Source organism: Chiloscyllium punctatum, chromosome 9, assembly GCF_047496795.1.
Source record: "Chiloscyllium punctatum isolate Juve2018m chromosome 9, sChiPun1.3, whole genome shotgun sequence".
Classification (NCBI taxonomy): domain Eukaryota; kingdom Metazoa; phylum Chordata; class Chondrichthyes; order Orectolobiformes; family Hemiscylliidae; genus Chiloscyllium; species Chiloscyllium punctatum.
Window position 1 is genome coordinate 9,172,200 of NC_092747.1, and position 21,511 is coordinate 9,193,710.

At 41.6% G+C, this 21,511-nt stretch overlaps 1 protein-coding gene across 1 annotated transcript in view; it reads left to right on the top strand.

The window, feature by feature from the left end:
• The window catches only part of acer3 (alkaline ceramidase 3), a 202,090-nt gene that overhangs the window by 32,837 nt on the left and 147,742 nt on the right, over positions 1-21,511 (top strand). The window contains exon 2 of the mRNA XM_072576842.1: positions 9,118-9,228. Coding sequence (XP_072432943.1) covers positions 9,118-9,228 — 111 coding nt within the window. The remainder of the gene's footprint in view (positions 1-9,117; positions 9,229-21,511) is intronic.

The window sequence follows — 21,511 nt, forward strand, 5'->3', positions numbered from 1 at the left end:
CCTATTTTTACAGCAGTGTTCCACTACATTAAATTATGTCCTTGTTGTTATTAACATTGATTATAAAATATCAAATATTTAATTCATGTTACCACTGGTATTATATTTTGGGGTGTTGTGTAGGAAATATCTGCACTTGAAGTTTCGTCTGGCAAACAAACCTTTTTCTTGACTTGAACCTGTGAACAAACCTTGAACTTGCACGATGGGTGCATACTTTGAAATACAAGGTACTCTAATTAAAGTGCTACAGCTAAGGCTATTGATTTTTTTTTGCTTTGTCAGTATCAGATTTTCAAGTTAACTATTCCCCATTCAACAATAGTGCCATTTAACTATTTTTCACAGTAATACAGTTGGAAAGTCTGAATCCCGCAACCAATACTGCTGTCCAGTTGTATTGAAGAGCTCTGTCTGATATTTTCCATTCTGTACAAAATCGGCTGATCCCTGCCAGAGGATCAATTAGGATGCTGCAGTTGGCTCAAGGAAACAGGGAGGAGAGAGAAATTCTCATTCGTAATGTTTTTTCCATTGACTCCCCCAGCAGTGGGCATGCGTGTATGCGTGTATGTTTTGTCAAACCAGTAAGACTCTGTACTTTTGAAGGTAATGAGTGGAGGGGAACAGGATTAAGCCACAGAAAATATTTGTGTATCTGTTATAAGAGTATAAGACTTAGGAACAGAAATTAGGCCATTCAGTCCATTGTGTCTGCTCTGCCATTCAATTGTAGCTGATGAGTTTCTCAACTCCACTCCAGTACAGAGGAACCTCGATTATCTGAACGAGATGGGTGGGCAGTATTTCATTCAGATAATTAACTATTTGGATAACTGATTCAATGCCTCTCCTCTGGTACTCAATTTTCTGAAGTTTCCTTTTTTCTTTGCTCTGCCTGCCTTGCTCCCTCTCTCTGTCTTGAGGATTTGTTACTGAGCATATACACACACTAGTGTGTAAGAGACCTGCAGAACCCCACCCCGCCTCAGAAGTACATCCCTGCTTTTCTATTCAAGTCCTCTCAACATAAATGCCATCCTTGCATTTGCCTTCCTAACTACTGACCAACCTTGCAAGTTTACCTTGAGAGAATCCTGGTCAAGAACTCCCAAGTCTCTTTGCACTATAGACTTCTGAATTTTCTCCCCATTTAGAAAATAGTCCATGTTCCTTTTCTTACCAAAGTATCGGGTCCTTCGTCCTGGTGAGTTGTTGTCTGAGAGTGGCTGTTGGTTTGTTCCGACAACGGAACGAGGACATGTTGCAACCCAAAGGATTAGCCACACTACCATACATCAAGAGCATTTCTGAACTGACAGCCAGACTACTGCGACCACTAGGACTCATAACAGCACACAAACCAACAGCCACTCTCAGACAACAACTCATCAGGACGAAGGACCCGATACCCAGCATGAGCAAAACCAATGTAGTGTACAAAATCCCATGCAAAGACTGCACAAAACACTACATAGGACAAATAGGAAGACAGCTAACGATCCGCATCCATGAACGCCAACTAGCCACGAAACGACACGACCAGCTATCCTTAGTACACGCGTAGCCACACACGCAGATGACAAGCAACATGAATTCGACTGGGACAACACTACTATTATAGGACAAACCAAACAGAGAACAGCCAGGGAATTCCTAGAGGCATGGCACTCATCCACAGATTCAATCAATAAGCACATTGACCTGGACCCAATATACCGGCCCCTGCAGCGGAGAGCTGGGACTGACAACCGGAAGCGGCAGATTCAAACCACTATAAATACCGGAGCAAACATCACAGAAGCGCTTCACAGGAGGATGTCACCTAGACAGGGGACGAAACGTTTGCAACACAAATTCCCAGCTCGGCGAACAGAACAACAACAGATAATTAATGTATAAAGTGAAAAGCTGTGGACCCAACACTGAGCCTTGCGGAACACCAGTTATCACCAACTACCTTCCTGAGAAAGACCCTCTTATCCCCACTCTGCGCCAGACAGCCGATCTTCATGGAATAGAAGTGTTGCTTACTGCCTTGAGCTGAGTAAATTGGGCCTAGATTCTGAAGTTTAGAAGAAAGAAAGATGATCAGATTGAAACATGGAAAATTCTGAAGGGGCTTGACAGAACTCCTGGCTATGGATAAAGGACTAATCATTTAGGATTGTGATGAGAAAAAAAGTTTCACTCAGTTGCAAAAGTTTGGAAATGTCAACCTGGAGGATTTTGACTGCTCCATCATTGAGCATTTTCAAGGCTGAGTTTTGTTTGGTTTCTTGCAACATTGAAGGTTATGGAGTAGGGCAGATGTGAAATTGAAATGAAGGTTGAGCCTGCTATGCCATTCAGAGCCAATCAACCAACTGGCCTTATCTTGCATTACATTAATCAGTTATTGGAAATCGTTGTCCAAATAAAACAACCAAAAAATCACGCATTAAGCTTAGTAATTTTAATATGACGAAGAAACATGCATGTTTGCTGTAATGGTAAAATAATGTAACTTGGAGCTTCGCACATTCCCTTACTCAATGTGAAATCTTCTGGGATAATTTCAAAACTTCTCCATGTCTCTATAAAATGCAGACTATCTATTGCCACTGCTGTTCTGGTCAATGGAATAAAATCAGAACATGTTGGAGGAACTTTGCAGGTTTGGCAGAATCTGTAGAGAGAAAAATAAATACTTCCCTCCCAGTATGACTTCAGAAGGAAGCTCACCATTCCACACACACACACACACACACACACACACACACACACACACACACACACACACACACACACACACACACACACACACACACACCAAATGCATTAAGGATAAGCGAAGCCCTCATCTCCTGCATGAATAATAAAAGTGAACTTTTTTTAAGGTATAGGAAAGGTATTAGGGATACCTTGCTGTAACGGTGCATGCAGAGGTGCTTCTGGACACTCGTGTTTTACTGGGTTGGTATATTTCTTAAATGCTATGCAATCTGGTCTTTGCAAGCTGTGAAAACTTAGATTCCGTCAAGATTGCTGTGCTATTCTACATCATGGTTGATCATATACCCCAGCATTCTATTTTCCATGTCAATCAATGTCATTAGTTTTGTGAAATTTATCAATGTTTGTACTGAATGTACTTGATAATGACCTCCAAAGTTTTGGCTGCTGTTCCAAACCTGAAGCCGTCAGTTTTATTTCCACTTTATTCTCTCATTGAATTCTAAACTGCCTGCCAGCAAAAGTACAAGTGAGCTGTTTTGACAAAGTTAAACAATTCTTCTTCAACCGCTCAACTTTTCTGGGGACTATGGCGTGATTGACCCTGTCCCCTCCTATCATGCCCCATAGTGGAAGTGATGTTCCTATTTTCCCAAGATCTGAACTGGTATTCTATAATCTGTCCATTTTTCTCCATCTCCAAAATATGTGAATTGGACTTGCAGCTAGCAACAGAAGGTAGCTTTCGTCCCTCAGTGTGGACTGGATTTAACAGATGTGTGAAGAGTACATAGTGTGTTGACTCATTGTATCACACAGTTACTGAAAACTAATTTATGAAAAAGGAGTCTGTGTGGATATTGTAGTTGAGCTGTATCCGACGCTTAGGAAGTTTTTAGATTGGCACGTTTATGCAGTGTAACCTCAATAGAAAGGTTTTGGACTGCTGTGGCTCCAATGCAGTCCATTTGTATATCCTCAGATGAACATTCAGTAAAATTACACAATTTTTTTGTTTTCCTTGGACTTAGTTTTCATTAATAAGAGGAGGGAATATATTCCTACTTTGTTTTCAGAGTGAAAATTTGCACAGTAAGCATTCTTCCTTTGTCACCTTTTCTACTCAAAAATGTGTGAAGCATTAAACACAATGCATTTGAGTTTCAGAATGTCTTGTCAGCTATGGTATTGCTGCACATTGATTCTAGCGCCAATTATTTTTCCTCTTAAAAATGAATGCTATTTAAAGATAAAAATCATGTAGTGTTTTGTTTCAGGGTGACTGTCAAGTGTATACTGCCACATGTTTTGTCTGAGGTGGAGATTGTGTTTAATATGTTGAAATCCATGGTTTCAATGGTTGTATTTAGGGAGATCATGAAGTAAGACTGAAAACAAAAACAGAATGTGCTGGAGAAACACGGCAGATCTAATAGCATTTATAGAGAGAATAACAGAGTTAATGTTTTGAGTTCAGTGACCAATTGGTAGAACTGACTGAGATTGGGAACAAAAGCCTCTGAGGATTCTGGAATTAGTTGCACGTAGAAGAACACATCATCTGAGCTCTGAAGGCTGATGATTCTAACAGTATGGTATAGGCAGGCTGGACAAGACTGAGGCTAGTTCAAGAACCTGGAAGGTATTTTGTAATCAACCTATTCAGAAGTGTTATTTCATACCTCCTGGAGCAGGTGGACCCAGATCTCCTGGCCCAGAGGTAGGGGCACTGCCACTACACAATGAGAACCTTCAAGAATTTGTAAAAAGGCAATTATAAAGTTGCTGCAGCTTTTTCTGTTAACTTGAAAATAACATTGTTTAATCTGTGCCATCCAGACCATTGTGCGCACAATTGAGGGGTCCTATAAGACGTGCCAATTTGACAAGGCTGTTTTCATGGCATTCTGTTTCATTGTATAGTGGTATCAGCTGGAGATCAGGCTAAATTCTAGAAATGGTGATAAAATTCTTGATAATGGAGTTGAATTTTTAAGGACTGTGTGACTGAGAGTGATAGGCTGAATAGGAGAAAGTGAGGAGTGCAGATGCTGGAGATCAGAGCTTAAAAATGTGTTGCTGGAAAAGTGCAGCAGGTCAGGCAGCATCAAAGGAACAGGAGAATCGACGTTTCGGGCATAAGCCCTTCTTAGGCTGAATAGTCTCAACCAATTTGTACGATTTAACATGTAATTTATAATTTATGTAAATTATAATTTATCACAGTTTGTTTTTTGATTCATGTTCTAATGACCTAATATAAAATTTAGTGTCCGGTCAGTTTGGTTCTTGTGTAGCAAAAAGTATTTTGGTTTAAACCAAGAGTGTCCAACCTGTTTGAAAAGGGTCTGCATTTTGATTTTTGTCACTCATGAGGTAGTTGAGCAAACTTTCAGGAAAATAATTTTAAAGTTATTTTGCTATTAATAACCATTAACCCCTCCAGACTGATCTTAAGACTCTGTGACCTTGGCCTCAGCTCTGCATTCTGCAAATGGATCCTCAGCTTTCTGAACCACAGACTGCAATCAGTGAAGATAGGTAACTGCACCTCCACATAGAACATAGAACATAGAACATAGAACAATACAGCACAGAACAGGCCCTTCGGCCCACGATGTTGTGCCGAACTTCTAACCTAGATTAAGCACCCATCCATGTACCTATCCAAATGCCGCTTAAAGGTCGCCAATGATTCTGACTCTACCACTCCCACGGGCAGCGCATTCCATGCCCCCACCACTCTCTGGGTAAAGAACGGTGGCACGGTGGCACAGTGGTTAGCACTGCTGCCTGACAGCGCCAGGGACCCGGGTTCAATTCCCGCCTCAGGCAACTGACTGTGTGGAGTTTGCACGTTCTCCCCGTGTCTGCGTGGGTTTCCTCCGGGTGCTCCGGTTTCCTCCCATAGTCCAAAGATGTGCCGGTCAGGTGAATTGGCCATGCTAAATTGCCCGTAGTGTTAGGTAAGGGGTAGATGTAGGGGTATGGGTGGGTTGCGCTTCGGCGGGGCGGTGTGGACTTGTTGGGCCGAAGGGCCTGTTTCCACACTGTAAGTAATCTAATCTAATCTAAAAACCCACCCCTGACATCTCCCCTATACCTTCCACCCTTCACCTTAAATTTATGTCCCCTTGTAACACTCTGTTGTACCCGGGGAAAAAGTTTCTGACTGTCTACTCTATCTATTCCTCTGATCATCTTATAAACCTCTATCAAGTCACCCCTCATCCTTCGCCGTTCCAACGAGAAAAGGCCGAGAACTCTCAACCTATCCTCGTACGACCTACTCTCCATTCCAGGCAACATCCTGGTAAATCTTCTCTGCACCCTCTCCAAAGCTTCCACATCTTTCCTAAAGTGAGGCGACCAGAACTGCACACACTACTCCAACTGTGGCCTAACCAAAGTCCTGTACAGCTGCAACATCACTTCACGACTCTTGAATTCAATCCCTCTGCTAATGAACGATAATATTCCATAGGCCTTCTTACAAACTCTATCCACCTGAGTGGCAACCTTCAAAGATCTATGTACATAGACTCCAAGGTCCCTCTGTTCCTCCACCTGACTAAGAACCCTACCATTAACCCTGTATTCCGCATTCTTATTTGTTCTTCCAAAATGGACAACCTCACACTTGGCAGGGTTGAACTCCATCTGCCACTCCTCAGCCCAGCTCTGCATCACAATAACACTCAACACTGGAGCCCCTCAAAGTTGTGTCCACAGCCCTCAACCGTATTATCTGGATGCCTACGATCGTGTTGCCAAATTTCGAACAAACATCATCGATAAGTTTACTGATGACACCACCGTAGTAGGATGGATATCTAACAACAATGAGTCAAACTTCAGATGGGAGATAGAGGGTTTTGTGACATGGGTGCAATGAGAACAACCTCTCCCTTAACGTCAGCAAAATTGAAGAATTGATCATTGACTTTAGTAAGAAAGGAGGAGAACACACTCCTATCTACATCAACAGAACTGAAGTCGAGAGCGTCCAGTTCCTCGGAGTGATGATAACTGACAATACAGTCAAGAAGGCACAACATGCCTATTCTTCCTCGGGCAGCTCATGAAATTTGGCGTGTCCATAAGGCTCCTCACCAACTTCTACAGGTGCACAGTTGAAAGCATACTGCCTCGGTATATAACCACCTGGTATGACACCTGCTCTGCCAAGATTGTAACCAACTACAGAGGGTGGTATGCGCAGACCAGGCCATCTCAGAAGTCAACCTTCCATCCATAGACTCCATTTACACTGCTGCTGCAGAAAGGCTGCCAACATCAAAGACCCTTCGCACTCTGGTAATGATCTCTTACAACCTCTTCTGTCAGGCAGGCGATACAGAAACCTGAGCGCATGCACCAGTAGGTTCAGGGACAGCTTCTTCCTGGTCATTATTAGACTATTAAATGGACACACCAGCCTCAAATAATACTGATCCTGCTAACATTGAACTCTCTTGTATGCCCTGTGCAATATAACCTGTATGCCTTTGTCTAAACCTTTTGTTCTGTACATCATTACCAGCAGTACAGGCAGGTCATAAAAGGCAAACAAAGGTTTTCACAACTTTGGTACATGTGACAATAAATAATCAAATCAACAAAAGTTTGCATTTTTTATGAGCAAACTTCAAATGAGAAGAATACCAGTCTTGCCAGAAATACCCATTCGTTAATGGATATAATAAAATAATGTCCACGTTGCTGAGAATGTATTTTGTTGCTTGTAGGGCCATGTACAAATCTTGTTGCTGGAAAAGCACAGCAGGTTAGGCAGCATCCAAGGAACAGGAGAATCGGCGTTTCGGACATAAGCCCTTCTTATGCCCGAAACGTCGATTCTCCTGTTCCTTGGATGCTGCCTGACCTGCTGCGCTTTTCCAGCAACACATTTTCAGTTCTGATCTCCAGCATCTGCAGTCCTCACTTTCTCCTCCATGTACAGATCTTATAAATTTGGACCAAACACTGTTTAATCAAGTTACTTGCTTGCTACATGTTTGAGCTGGCATAAGGAAAGTACTTCAAACTTTCTATCTTTGTAAGGAAAAAGATGATTTCTGTATCAATTGGAACAAATCAGAAAGCAGATAAATCACAGAAAAATTCAGATTGATTACATTTAGAGTAATTATGCAGAGATTCAATAATCTCAAGTTTGATCTCTGTTTGAAATATTAAACTTGTTGAGAGAATGGCTGAATAGCTGGAGTTTACTTGGGCAGTGAAACCTTGTCTGAGGGGCAACGCTACACCTATTGCAACACCATTCACATGTTCTAGATAATGTGCAAGAGTTGGCAATCAAAAAACATTTGATCTGGTATTGGTGATTGCAGAGTCCCTCTTGCCTCAGGTTGGGGAACATTTGCATGATACCAAGAGCACAAAATGAGTCTGAACAGCCATTGCTTTCTCTCACTGAAGAATCTTATGTAGGTAGGGCAGTGATTGGTGGTGTTATATGGCAGTCTCTTGAAGCAGCTTGGTCTATCCATAAGACCATAAATTACAGGAGTAGAATTAAGCCATTTGGCCCATCAAGTCTGCTTTGCCATTCGATAATGGCTGTTTTGTTTGTTGGCCCATTCTCCTGCCTTTTTATCCATAAAGCTTGATCCCCTGACTAATCAAGAACCTATCTACCTTTGTCTAAATACACTCAATGACTTGGCCTCATAGCCCTCTACAGTAATGAGTTTCACAGATTAACCATTCTCTACCTGAAGAAATTCCTCCTCGACTCAGTTCTAAACAGTTGTCCCTTCACTCTGAAGCCACCTGGTCTCTCCTTCAGTCCACACGCCATCCTGACTTGGAATTACAACTCTGCTCTTTCATTGTTACTCAGTCAAAATTGTGGAACTCCCTCTTTAATGGCACTGTGGGTGTTCCTGCAACCCAAAGACCGCAGTGGTTCGAGATGACAGCCCATTGCCATCACCTTCGAGGTAATTAGGAATGGGCAACAAATGAATTGATACTCCTGTCTCATTAACAAATAAAAATAGCATTAAGAAGAAAATAGAAATTTGGAGGCCTGTTCCATTGTTCCACATTAAAGATGGTGTGACATTATTCTGAGTAGAAGAAAAGAAACAGTGTATAAGTTATATCTGCTATCTTGACTAAGGTCATTTGCCTGGACATTTGTGTGGATGTTGCATTCCAGGTTTGTATGGCTCAACTACTTGGTTTGTTAAGGGTTTCATCAGAAGAGCTTTCTAAATTATTTGTAGAATTTGTTGACCAAGATATGCAGCTAAATTGCAATGTATTTGTACTCTGAATTCAGCTGTACTTCATGTGTAGACCAAACACTGCAGCAATTGTTAGTTCCTTGGCACAACCCTCACTCACTCACTCTCTCTCCTAATTCTGCAGGGAATACTGTAAGTAACCTGATTATGATTCTACCTCCTATCTATGGTGCGATACAGACTGTAAGAGATGGCCTTGAAACTCGCTACCTAGCTGCATTTTTGGGTCTTGCAGGTATGTTCTTACTTTGAGTGTTGTTCCATTTCCAGTTTGTGGTATTTGCTGCTAAAATGTCTTTTTTTTTGTTCAAATTTTGTATTTTCATTTTCAGCTGTGCGCTGAGGAATATCAATGATGTGGAGTTGAACATGCTTTTCTACAACTTGCTCCTAGTAGCAAAATTGAGTACCCAGCAAATTGCCAACTTTTTTTCTCTATGGTCTCTTGCCAACACTCGGCCAACTCTCCAAACAATGCCCCAAAGATCCACAAATCCCCACCCTTCAGTGAAAGAATATTATTTTAATTCACTACACCAGACTGATATTGATGCCTTTGAACATCACAATGTTACATTTAAAATCCATTTATCATAATCTTTTGTCCCTTTACTTTTTACAACAAGTAATACATTTGTATTGACGGCACTGGAAGACCTGACTTTGAACAGGTTTGGTGCTCATGCTCTGTGATTTTTTCTGTTCAAATCCTTGTCATGACTGTTCAAGAAAATCAGCCGAAAAATGGCAAAATATTATTGCTATTGTGTGGCAAGCAACCAGTAGATTGATAGTGGGACATGCTTGATCCCTGTAATTCATCTGATTTGCTCTTAGCCTCAGCACAGTGTAATTGGCCATTTGAGACAAAATCTTACAAATGTGAAATTTGCATGAGGGAAGAGGAATCTTGTTAAATCAGGGTTCCCTGATCCCTTGCCAAGACTAACTAAGTATCCTGTTAACTTAACTTAAGTTAAAAATCATACAACACCAGGTTATAGTGCATCAGGTTTATTTGGAAACACTAGCTTTTGGAGTGCTGCTCCTTCAGGTGGTTGTGGAGCATAAGATCATACGACACAGAATTCATACAAAAGATTACAGTGTGATGCCACTGAAATGATATGTTGAAAAAACTGGATTGCTTGTCTAGTCTTTCATCTTTTAGAATGAAAGAAGAAACAGTAAAGATTTTATTTATGTTGTGCCTTTCAGGACCTTGGGGCTGCCAATGAGTTACTTTTGACATAAAGAAATGTGGCAACCAGTTTGAATAATAATGTCTCTCAAACTGCAGTGAAGTAATGACCAGCAATTTGTTTTTTTTGTGTCAGCTCAAAGATAAACAGTAGTCAGAATGCTGCCTTATATCAAGTGTTCATCAATTTCTCAGCTGTTTGAGACCATGATATCCAAGTCAGGCTTTGTATTGACTTGAGCTTATGGTTTTGACCTAAGCTGCATGCCCACGATTTTGTGCTTGCAGGAACCTAGACAATAGTCCGATGCAGGACTTCAGCGATTCCTGTGTTCCCACGCCTAGAATCTTCTAACTGGCATGGTTGAGGTTAACTAAAAACACATTAAAGATTGGCTCTGAGAGCTTTATAGCCAGTATTTTCTGTGTTCTGGACCACAAGACGTATTTAGAGTCATTGAGATGTACAGCACAGAAACAGACCCTTCAGTCCAACTCGTCCATGCCGATCAGATATCCCAACCTAATCTAGTCCCACTTGCTGGCACCCGGCCCATATCCCTCCAAACCCTTCCGATATGTATACCCATGAAAAATGCCTTTTAAGTGTTGTAATTGTACCAGCCTCCACAACTTCCTCTGGCAGCTCATTCCATACACATACCACCCTCTGCAAGAAAAAGTTGACCCTAGTTCTCTTACCCAAAACCTCCATGCCCTCTAGTTTTGGACTCCCCCACCCCAAGGAAAAGACTTTCCCTATTTATCCTATCCATGCCCCTCATGATTTTATTAACCTCTGTAGGTCACCCTTCAGCCTCCGACACTGCAGCGAAAACAGCCCCAGCCTATTCAGCTTCTCCCTATAGCTCAAATCCTCCAACCCTGGCAACATCCTTTGTTAATCATTTCTGAACCCTTTCAAGTTTCACAACATCTTTCTGATAGGAAGGAGACCAGAATTGCATGCAATATTCCAATAGTGGCCCAACCAAAGTCCTGTACAGCCACAACATGACCTCCCCAACTCCTGACCAATAAAGGAAAGCATACCAAACGCCTTCTTCACTATCCTATCTACCTGCAACTCCACTTTCAAGGAGCTATGAACCTGCACTCCAAGGTCTCTTTGTTCAGCAACACTCCCTAGGACCTTACCATTAAGTGTATAAGTCCTGCTAAGATTTGCTTTCCCCAAATGCAGTACCTCGCATTTATCTAAATTAAACTCCATCTGCCACTTCTCAGCCCATTGGCCCATCTGATCAAGATCCCATTGTATTCTGAGGTAACCACCTTCACTATCCACTACACCTTCAATTTTGCTGTCATCTGCAAACTTATTTATCCACTGATATATTAGCAGAGAAGTTGTTTTAAACAGTTTAGGCCTACTTTTGGATCTCTTTCTGTCTGTACTTTTGAAAAGTTCCCCTCATTCCCATTAATGTTTACAATTTTATACAAAACATGCAAAAGATGAAAGGGATGATTGAACTGTTACAGGACTGTCACTTCAGTAAATGAATTTGATTTTTTTAACATTGCGTAACAAGTATACATTTCAATTCAATTTGGGTCAGTTTAGAAGAAGGCCATTTGACCTACCTCATTCCATCCATGAAGAATTCTGTTCGTCCAACTAACCAAATATAGTTTTAACATCAGCTTGAACAGTGCCAAGTCTGCAGTATTATCTAGAAAACTGTATCTTGGATAATATTTGGTAAAGTATTGGCAAGTTGGCTCCATATATTGAGAGGGCAGTATGCTGCCTGTTCGATTAAACTGATAAATCTTCAAGTGTGTTGTGTACCCTTTACCCTAGCTAAGTGGTAGCAAATTCATTTTCTATGTAAAAGTAAAATAACTAATGTTTAGCTCATGATATGCTTGGTTCCACATACGTTCTATGTAATAGTTCCTTCAATGCTTTTCAAGATGTTTTTAACTATGTAAATGTGCAGACATACGGTTATTCCTCATTCAATTATGTTCTGAAATGTAAACTGAGAACCAGCGACCACTTAGACCATGGTAAATGCTACCGAGCAACAACAGGGAGTCTTTGGATCTTTACCTTTAACTTGGTGCTGTGTAACTTACCACTGTGACTAATCATTAATTTGTTCAGAAAGGAAGCTTTTTAATGACTTTGCTTTTCTCTCAAATCCATTGGAGTGACCACCATTCTTCAAAACCAATATTTCCACCCAGGAAATGAACTCAAGCTATAAATTCAGAAAGGTTGACCTCCAGTCATTGTTATGACAGGAAGTTTACCTTTATCCCCCATTCCTAGAATTCAACTGTTACATGGTATTTAGAATAGAAAATATAGCATGAAACATTAAATCTTTTGGGATTTATGTGTGACTGCTGTATTCTTGAAAAGCACCTCACCAACATTGTTCTGTGACCAATGATACCTTGTGCAGTCATGTAATAAAGTACTAAAAGGGACCGCACCCTTAGTAAAATAGATCATATACAATGTCTAAAGTTTTAAAGGGAATATTGTCGGTCATGCTTTGTTTTCCCCTGTTCCCTGAACATGAAGATTAGTATTGATGCTGAATTGCAAATGATGGTCTTGTGCTTGATGGTTACTGTGCCAAGATGAGAATGAAAAGAAATGTTAAAGTTTAAGCATATCAGTTATATAACCTAGGATGTTGCTTTACATTCACTATTAGGTATATAACTTGGACTGCTTTGAAATTACTATTTGTGTCAATTAAACTAATGGAAATAGATTGACTTTTGTCTGCCATATTGCTCAGTTAATGAATGATGTACAGCAAGCTTTGTTTTAAACGGCACCTTATGAACCGGCACACTCAATAAACTGGCAATAGTTATGCACCTGAAATACCGGAAGTTTACTGTATCATTGTGATCTCTGCGATGGCTGAGTAGTCAATTAATGCAAGTGAGAAGGGATAAGTTCTATTTGTTATTATTTGTGTTGTAAATAAAGCATAACAGTGGCATGTGTACCCCCTGCATTACATCTCTATTACTAGGTATGTGTTTTTATGTTGATTATGTGGACTACTTGGTCAACTAGAGTATTTGATCAACCAGTAGCACTCCTGGTCCCATAGGTGTTGGTTAATTAAAATGTTTAAAGCAAATTACTGTGGATGCTGGAATCTGAAACCAAAAGAGAAAATGCTGGAAAATCTCAGCAGGTCTGGCAGCATCTGTAAGGAGAGAAAAGAGCTGATGTTTCGAGTCTAACTGACCCTTTGTCAAAGCCCATAAAGGATCAGTTAGACTCAAAACGCCAGCTCTTTTCTCTCCTTACAGATGCTGCCAGACCTGCTGAGATTTTCCAGCATTTTCCCTTTCAGTAAATAAAAGGTTGCTGCACTTGCTGATTTCACCTTGGTATGATTCTATAATTTACATTCCAGACTTGGTCATATGTCTGTGTGCATTGTGCATGTCTGTATGTCAGACATGACATTGTTGGCTGGCCAGCATTTATTACCCATCCCTTGTTACCTTGAGAAGGTGGTGGTGAATTGCTTTCCTGAACCAGTACAGTCCATATGTAGAAGATTGACCCACAATGCAATGGCCTGTGGTCATGGCTGAGTGGTTAAGGTGATGGGTTAGAAATCCTTTTGGGGTTTCTCTGGGCAAGTTCAGATCCTGCCAACTATGTTTCCACAGCTTGCAGTGCTTAAATTATAGGTTATTGTTCAAAGTCTAGCAAACCCACACTTTTTTTTTAGGGCAGTACAGTGGCTCAGTGCTTAGATCTGCTGCCTCACAGCTCCAGGGACCTGAACTCGATTCCAGTCTCGGATGACTGCCTATGTAGAATTTGCACATTCTCCCTATGTCTGCATGGGTTTCCTTTGAGTGGCCCGGTTTCCTCCCACAATCCAAAGATGTGCAGGTTAGGTGAATTGGCCGTGCTAAACTGTCCATTGTGTTCAGGGGTGTGTAGGTTACGTTAGGGGTAAATGTAGAATAAGAGGGCAGGGGAATGGGTCTAGGTGGGTTACAGTTCTCAGGGTTGGTGTGGACTTGTTGAGTCAAATGGCCTGTTTCCACACTGTAGGGATTCTGAAAAAAAAAAATTGCTTATGGAGGCAATTCCAGGATTTTGACCCAGCAACAGTGAAGGGACAGCAATATACTTCCAAGTCAGGATGGTGAGTGGGTTGGAGTGAAACTTGCAGGTGGTAGTGTTCCATATACCTACCTTGCCCTTATCCTTCTAGTTGGAAGTGGCCGTGGTTTTGGAAGGTGCCTTCATGAATTTCTGCAGTATAATTTGTAGATAGTACACACAGCTGCTACTGTGCATTGATGGTGAAGGGAGTGAATGTTTGTGGAAGTAGTGCGAATCAAGCAGGCTGCTTTGTCCTGCATGTTGTCAAGCCTCTTAAGTGTTGTTGGAGCTACACCCATCCAGGCAAGTTGAGAGTATTCAGTCATACTCCTGACATGTGCCTTGTAACAGACTTTGGACAGTCAGGAGATGAGTTATTTGCTGCAGCATTCCTAACATCTGATCATCTCTTGTAGCCACTGTGTTTAGTTGGTGAGTCCAGCTGAGGTTACGGTCAATAGTAATCTCAAGGATGTTGACAGTGTGGGATTTAGTGGTGGTAACATCACTGACTGTCAAGGGGCAGTGGTTAGATGGTCTTTTATTGAGATGGTCATTGCGTGGCATTTGAATGGTGCAAATGTCACTTGCTACTGTCAGCCCAAGCCTAGATATTGTCCAGATCGTGTTGCATTTGAACATGGACCACTTCATTATCTGAGGAATTGTGAAAAGTGCTGAAGATTGTGCAATCATTGAAAAACATCCCCACATCTGACCTTATGATGGAGGGAAGTCCATTGATGAAGCAGCTGAAATTGGTTGGGTGTAAAACACCATTCTGAGGAGCTCTTGCAGAGATGCCCTGGAGCTGCAAACACCACAACCATCTTCCTCTGTGCCAGGTTTGACGGTGACCAGTGGAGAATTTGCCCCCGATACGTATTGATTCCAGTTTTGCTAGGGCTCCTTTAAGCCATACTCTGTCAAATATGGCCTTGATGTCAAGGGGATGTCACTGTCAACTCTTTTGTCCATGTTTGAACCAGTGCTTTAATGAGGATAGAACCTGAGGAAAGGTCACTCGACCCAAAGCACTAACTCTGATTTTTCTCCATGGATGCTACCAGATCTGCTGAGCTTTCTCAGCAATTTCTGAGAAGTGATCGCATGTCTGGTTTTATGCTTCTCTCTATAAAAATGTTTAAACGATATAGTTTGAGTGAAAGAGACTGTTAGGTGTTCTGCATTCTTTATTTCTTTTTGTCTATTAATGGTGAGAATTTGGTTATTGCTGACACATGCATCTGAAATAGACTTTGTGTTCTAAGTAGGACTTTGAACTTGGTAGAACCGCTGGGCAGTTAGCTCAGATGGTTATAGCGTCGTGTTAATAATGCCAAGGTTGTGGGTTCAATCCCCACACTGGCCAGGTGTAGCATTGGGGTTTGCAAGTGGCAGGATCGCACTTGGAGTCTGTGTTTAAGGGCGGCTCAGTGGTTAGCACTGCTGCCTCACAGCGGCACGGACCCAGGTTCGATTCCAACCTTGGGTGAGTGTCTGTGTGGAGTTTGCGTCGGTTTCCTCCGGGTGCTCCGGTTTCCTCCCACAATCCAAAGACGTGCAGGTCAGGTGAATTGGCCATGCTAAATTGCTTAAAATGTCCTGTGCGTTAGTCAGGGGCAGAAAGAGGGTCGGGGGAATGGGTCTGTGTGGGTTACTCTTCGGCAGGTCGGTGTGGACTTGTTGTGCTGAAGGGCCTGTTTCTGTAGGGAATCTAATCTAATCTAATTGCCCTTCCCCATGCATTATGAGATTATGGTACGTTCAGAATTGTTACTATTATATTACTTTCTGCGCTATACTACTGGTGCACATTCAAGCAATGGGGAATTTGCTGGCTGGACTAGCATTTTTTGCTCATCCTTGCTTTTCTTTGGGAAAATAGTGGTGAACTGCTGCAGCCCATCCATCTACAGTGCTGCTAGGCAGGGGGTTTCAGGGTATTGATATACTGACCAAGATGTTGAGTGGCATCGAGTGGAACTTGCAGGTGGTGATGTTCATATGTATCTGTTGCCTTTGTTCTTCTAGCTGGTATTGGTTGTGGCTTTGAAGTGTTGTTTAAGGAGTCTTAGTGAATTTCTGCACTGCATCTTGTTGTTACGCACCTGCTAGTATTGTCATAGTGGAGGAAGTGGATGTGGTACCAATCAAGCTGGTTGCATTGTCTTGGATGATGTCAGGCTGCTTAAAGTATTGTTTGAACTCCACTCCTCTGGACAAGTGTGGAGTATTGCATTCTCCACTCCATCTTGCTTCTGTCTTGTGCCTTATAGATGGTGAACAGGGTTGGTCAGTCAGGAGGTGAGTTACTCTCTGCAAAATTCCTAGATCTGACCTGTTCTTATAACCACTGTATTGAGATATGTCTAGCCTATTTTTGTTTCCGATCAATCATGTCAGTGTTGGGTTCTCTCTTGTTGGAAATAGTCATTGCTTGGTACTTGTGTGGTACAAATATTACTTGCTGTTTGTCAACCCAAGCTTACATATTATCTAAGTCTTGTGGTATGTAGGTATGAACTTTAGCGCATATTTCAAATGGTATTGAACATCGCACAGTTGTCAGTGAACATCACCACCTCTGACTTTATTGAGGAGAGATCATTTCAGAAACATCTAAAGATGACACTATTCTGAGGAGATCCTGAAGTGGTCTCCTGGAGCTGAGATGACTGATCTCTAATAACCACAACTATCTTCCTTTGTGCTCAATATGACTCCGAATTAAAGGAGAGTTTTCCCGATTCTCATTGTCTCTGGTTTTGCTGGGATTCCTTATTCAATGCTCAGTCAAATGCATCCTTGATGTCAAGGGCAAGAACACTTGCCTTGCCTCTGGAATTCAGCTCATTTGTCCTTTTTGAACGATATGAAGTCAGGAGCTGAATGGTTCTGGCTGAACTCAATTTGAGTATCAGTGAGCACATCATTGCTGAGCAAGTTCTGCTCGATTACTCTGTTGATGATCCTCTCTATTGTTCTACTGGTGAGCTGACTGGCGTGGTTATTAGTTGGGATTTATCCTGTTTTTATGTAGACAAACAATACCTTGGCAACTTTCCACATTGTTGGGTAGATGCCAACATTATTGTTGCATTGGAGCAGCTTGGTTAGGTGCAGTACATGTTTTCAGAATGTTGTTAGGGCTCATAGCTATTGCAGTATTTGATATCTTTTCGTCATTTCTCAATATCATGGAGTGAATCAAATTGCCTGACATTTGACATTTGAAATGCTGCAGATCTCCAGAGATAGCTGACATTGATCATCCACTTAGCACTTCTGATTGAAATTGTTGTAAATGGTGTTATGGGCACTCCCATCATTGAGGATGGGGATGTCTGTGGAGCCTCCTCTTCCAGTGAGTTATTTAATTGTCCACCATTAATGATTGGATATGTCTGAACTGCTGAATGTAGATCTAGTCTGCTGTTTGTTGAATTGTGTAGTGCTGTCTGTCACTTGCTGCTTATGCTTTTAGGCATGCAAATAGTCGTATTTGTAGGTTCACCTGGTCGATGCCTTAATTTTAGGCATGCCTAGTGCCACTCCTGGAATACCGTCCTGCATTCTCCATTGAACTAGGGTTGGTCCCCCTGGATTGATGGAATTAGCAAAGCGGGAGAATAAGTTTGACCTTGAGGTTGCAGATTGTGTTTGAGTTCGTGCTACCTTCTCATAGCTCGTAGCTCCCTAGTATTTCAGAACTCTGCCTACCTCCTCTTTAAAAACTTTCAGTGGTCTAATCTCCACAACACTCCGGATTAATTCAGGGAAAGTTGTGCTTCAATAGATTTCTGGAATTTTTGAAGTGGTCATGGTGAGAGTTTGAGGGCAATCCTGATAATGTGCAGTATATAGCCTTCCACAAGGCATTCAATGTAGTGCCGCACAGAAGACCTGTGAGGAACGTTCTTGGTGATGGAATAAAATGAACAGTAGGAATGTGACTGAGAGATAGCAAATAGTAAAAATTGAGTATTTTTCACAGTGAGGAAGACAATGTAGAATTTCAAAAGGATAGTGGGAGAGGTCATGCAAGAGACAGATAAAGTTCGATGCAGATAACAGTGAGGTAATGCATTTTGGTAAAAATAAAATGGTTAGGTGCAGTGCATGTTTTCAGTACTGTTAATAGAATATTGTCAGGGCTCATAGCTATTGCAGTATTCAGTACCTGTAAAATAAAGGATACTATTTCAAAGGATTTGTAGAAGCAGAGAGATCCGGGTGTATATGTGGATAAGGTATTAAAGTTGACAGGACAGGAGAGAGCTGTAATAAACTGTCTAGAAGTTAAGGCTTCATTAATAAGGATATGATTTGGAAATGACACAATCACCTGATGAAGGAGCGGCGCTCCGAAAGCGAGTGTGCTTCTAATTAAACCTCTTGGACTATAACCTGGTGTTGTGTGATTTTTAACTTAATAAGGATAAGCTTTATTATTAGAGGCAGAGTATATGTGACTAGTAAGGTTATGCAAATTTCCATTGCTAGTTAGACTTCAACTGATGTATTATGTAAAATTCTGGGTGCCATACTTTTTTTTTCATTGGAGAAACTGCTGAAAATGTTTGGGTGGCTGCAGGGATGAGACACTTCAGTTTAAGGATAGATTAGAGATCAACAGATGTTACTACATAGAAAGAAGTAATTTGTTGAATCTTCCATTAGTCACCTTAAATCTTTGTTGAAAATGTGTTGCTGGAAAAGCGCAGCAGGTCAGGCAGCATCCAAGGACCAGGAGAATTGACATTTTGGGCATGAGCCCTTCAGGAAATCTTTGTCCCTGGTAATTGATCTTTCTGTAGGGGAAAGCAAGTCTTCCCTGTTTACTCTATCCAAATCCTCATTGTTTTTTAGGAGCAAACTACTACAGATGCTGGAATCTGAAAACAATAAATGCTGGAGATCATAAGCAAGTCAGACAGCATCCATGGAGAGAGAACAAGCTAACATTTCAAGTCTAGATGGTTCTTCATCAGAGCTGAAGTGAAGTTGGAGGGGGCAGCGTTCATGCTATTGTTGGGGAAGGGGGTGGTGTGTGTGGAATGCTGGTGGAGTTTTTACACCCACCTCATACCCCTCCCCCAACTGTAGCATAAATGCTGCCCCCTCCACACTTCAGCTCTGAAGAACCATCTTGACTCGAAATGTTAGCTTGCTCGCTCTCCATGGATGCTGTCTGCCTTGTTTATGATCTCCAGCATTTATTGTCGTACTTGTTGTTTGTAAACCTCAATTAAGTCACCCAACAGCATCCTCCTTAAGGAAAGCAAACCTAGACTATCCAAACTTTCCCCATAGTTGCAATTTTCAAGCCCTGTCAATATGCTTGTAAATATTCTCTGTATTCTGCCTTCAGCAATGATGTTCTTCCTGTAATATATTAACCACAGCTGTGGCCTAACCAGCAATTCCTGTAGTTGCAGCATTACATTTTTTCTGCTTTTTGTATTCAGTACTTCGTCTGGTGGAGTCAAGACTATTTCCTTTAGAGAGGAAAAGGCTGAAAGTGCATTTGATTGATGTTTTCCAAATTATGAGGAGTCTGGACAAATTAAATACAGAGGAAATGTTCCTGCTTTTAAGAAGATTGAGAACCAGAGAGCAAATTATTTGCAAAATGAACAAGTGCAACGTGAGAAAAGTCTTTTCACGCAGCAAGTATTTAAAATGCACTGGCTGATGGAAGCAGGTTCAGTGGTGGCATTCAGGAGGGTCTTGGATGATTATGTAAACTGGAACAAAATCCAGGGTTATAGAGAAGAGGCAGGAAGTTAGCACAATGTTAAAATGCTTAGTGATGGGCTGAATGGCCTCCTGCACCACAACAATCCTATGAAGACTTGGTTATCCTTGCTCTTCACTTCCTGTTATCTAATCAATCCTTTATCTATGTTAATATGTTACCCCTACACAACATATTCTTATCTTGTGCAGCCACTTTTGATGTGGCACTTATTGAATGTGTTTCTGTGTGGTGGTATTTAGGTTGGTTGTTGTCACTACAGGAGATGTGACAGGAGTATCGGTACAATCACTACCTGCTGATGATCAAACGGAAAAAGCGAAATAAGTCAGTGTCTCGGTGATAAAGCAGAAGAAACAGGATGATTATCTCCATAATGAGTGCTGACTGTTAGGTTTCAACATGAAATATCAGTGATTGTCGTTAAACATGCTGTTGACTTCCTTTTTTTTAAAAAAAACTAATAATATGGCAAACTGAACTCCTGATGACCATGATTATTGCACCCTGTCATTACGAAGGCATAGTGTAGAAATCTGATGGAACAGTTGTGGTTTCTGAAGGCACTATCCATTCCTTCCATCGGAGTCATTTTCGGTTTGTGTTGTGTCATGCCTGTCAAAAAACCTGAACTGGCCTTCTTCTACTAGTAGAGGTTGAGGGTTACAACCCGTGCGTGCCTTGGTTGTACTAGTGTATATGTAGAATGAGCTTAAAAATCACACAACATCAGGTAACAGTCCGACAGGTTTATTTGGAAGCACGAACTTTCGAACCGCTGCTTCTTTATCAGGTAGCTGTGAGCAGAGCATCATAAGAAACAGAATTAATTGCAAAACAGTAATCTTTTGCTACAAATTCTGTCTATAGTCCTGCTCCACAGCTACCTGATGGAGCTGACATCTGACAACCATAACTGTCTTCCTGTGTGTGCCAGGTGTGTCTCTAAACAACAGAGATTTCCCCTGATTTCCATTAAGTCCAATTTTTCTAGACTCCATGTTGTCACGTTTGGTTAAAATCAATGAGGTAAAAACAGTGACTGCAGATGCTGGAAAGCAAATACTGGATTAGTGGTGCTGGAAGAGCACAGCAGTTCAGGCAGCATCCAACGAGCAGCGAAATCAAAGTTTCGGGCAAAAGCCCTTCATCAGGAATAAAGGCAGTGAGCCTGAAGCACGGAGAGATGAGCTAGAGGAGGGTGGGGGTGGGGAGAGAGTAGCATAGAGAACAATGGGTGAGTGGGGGAGGAGATGAAGGTGATAGGTCAAGGAGGAGAGGGTGGAGTGGATAGGTGGGAAAGGAGATAGGCAGGTCGGACAAGTCAAGGAGACAGTGCTGAGCTGGAAGTTTGAAACTAGGATGAGGTGGGGGAAGGGGAAATGAGGAAGCTGTTGAAGTCCACATTGATGCCCTGGGGTTGAAGT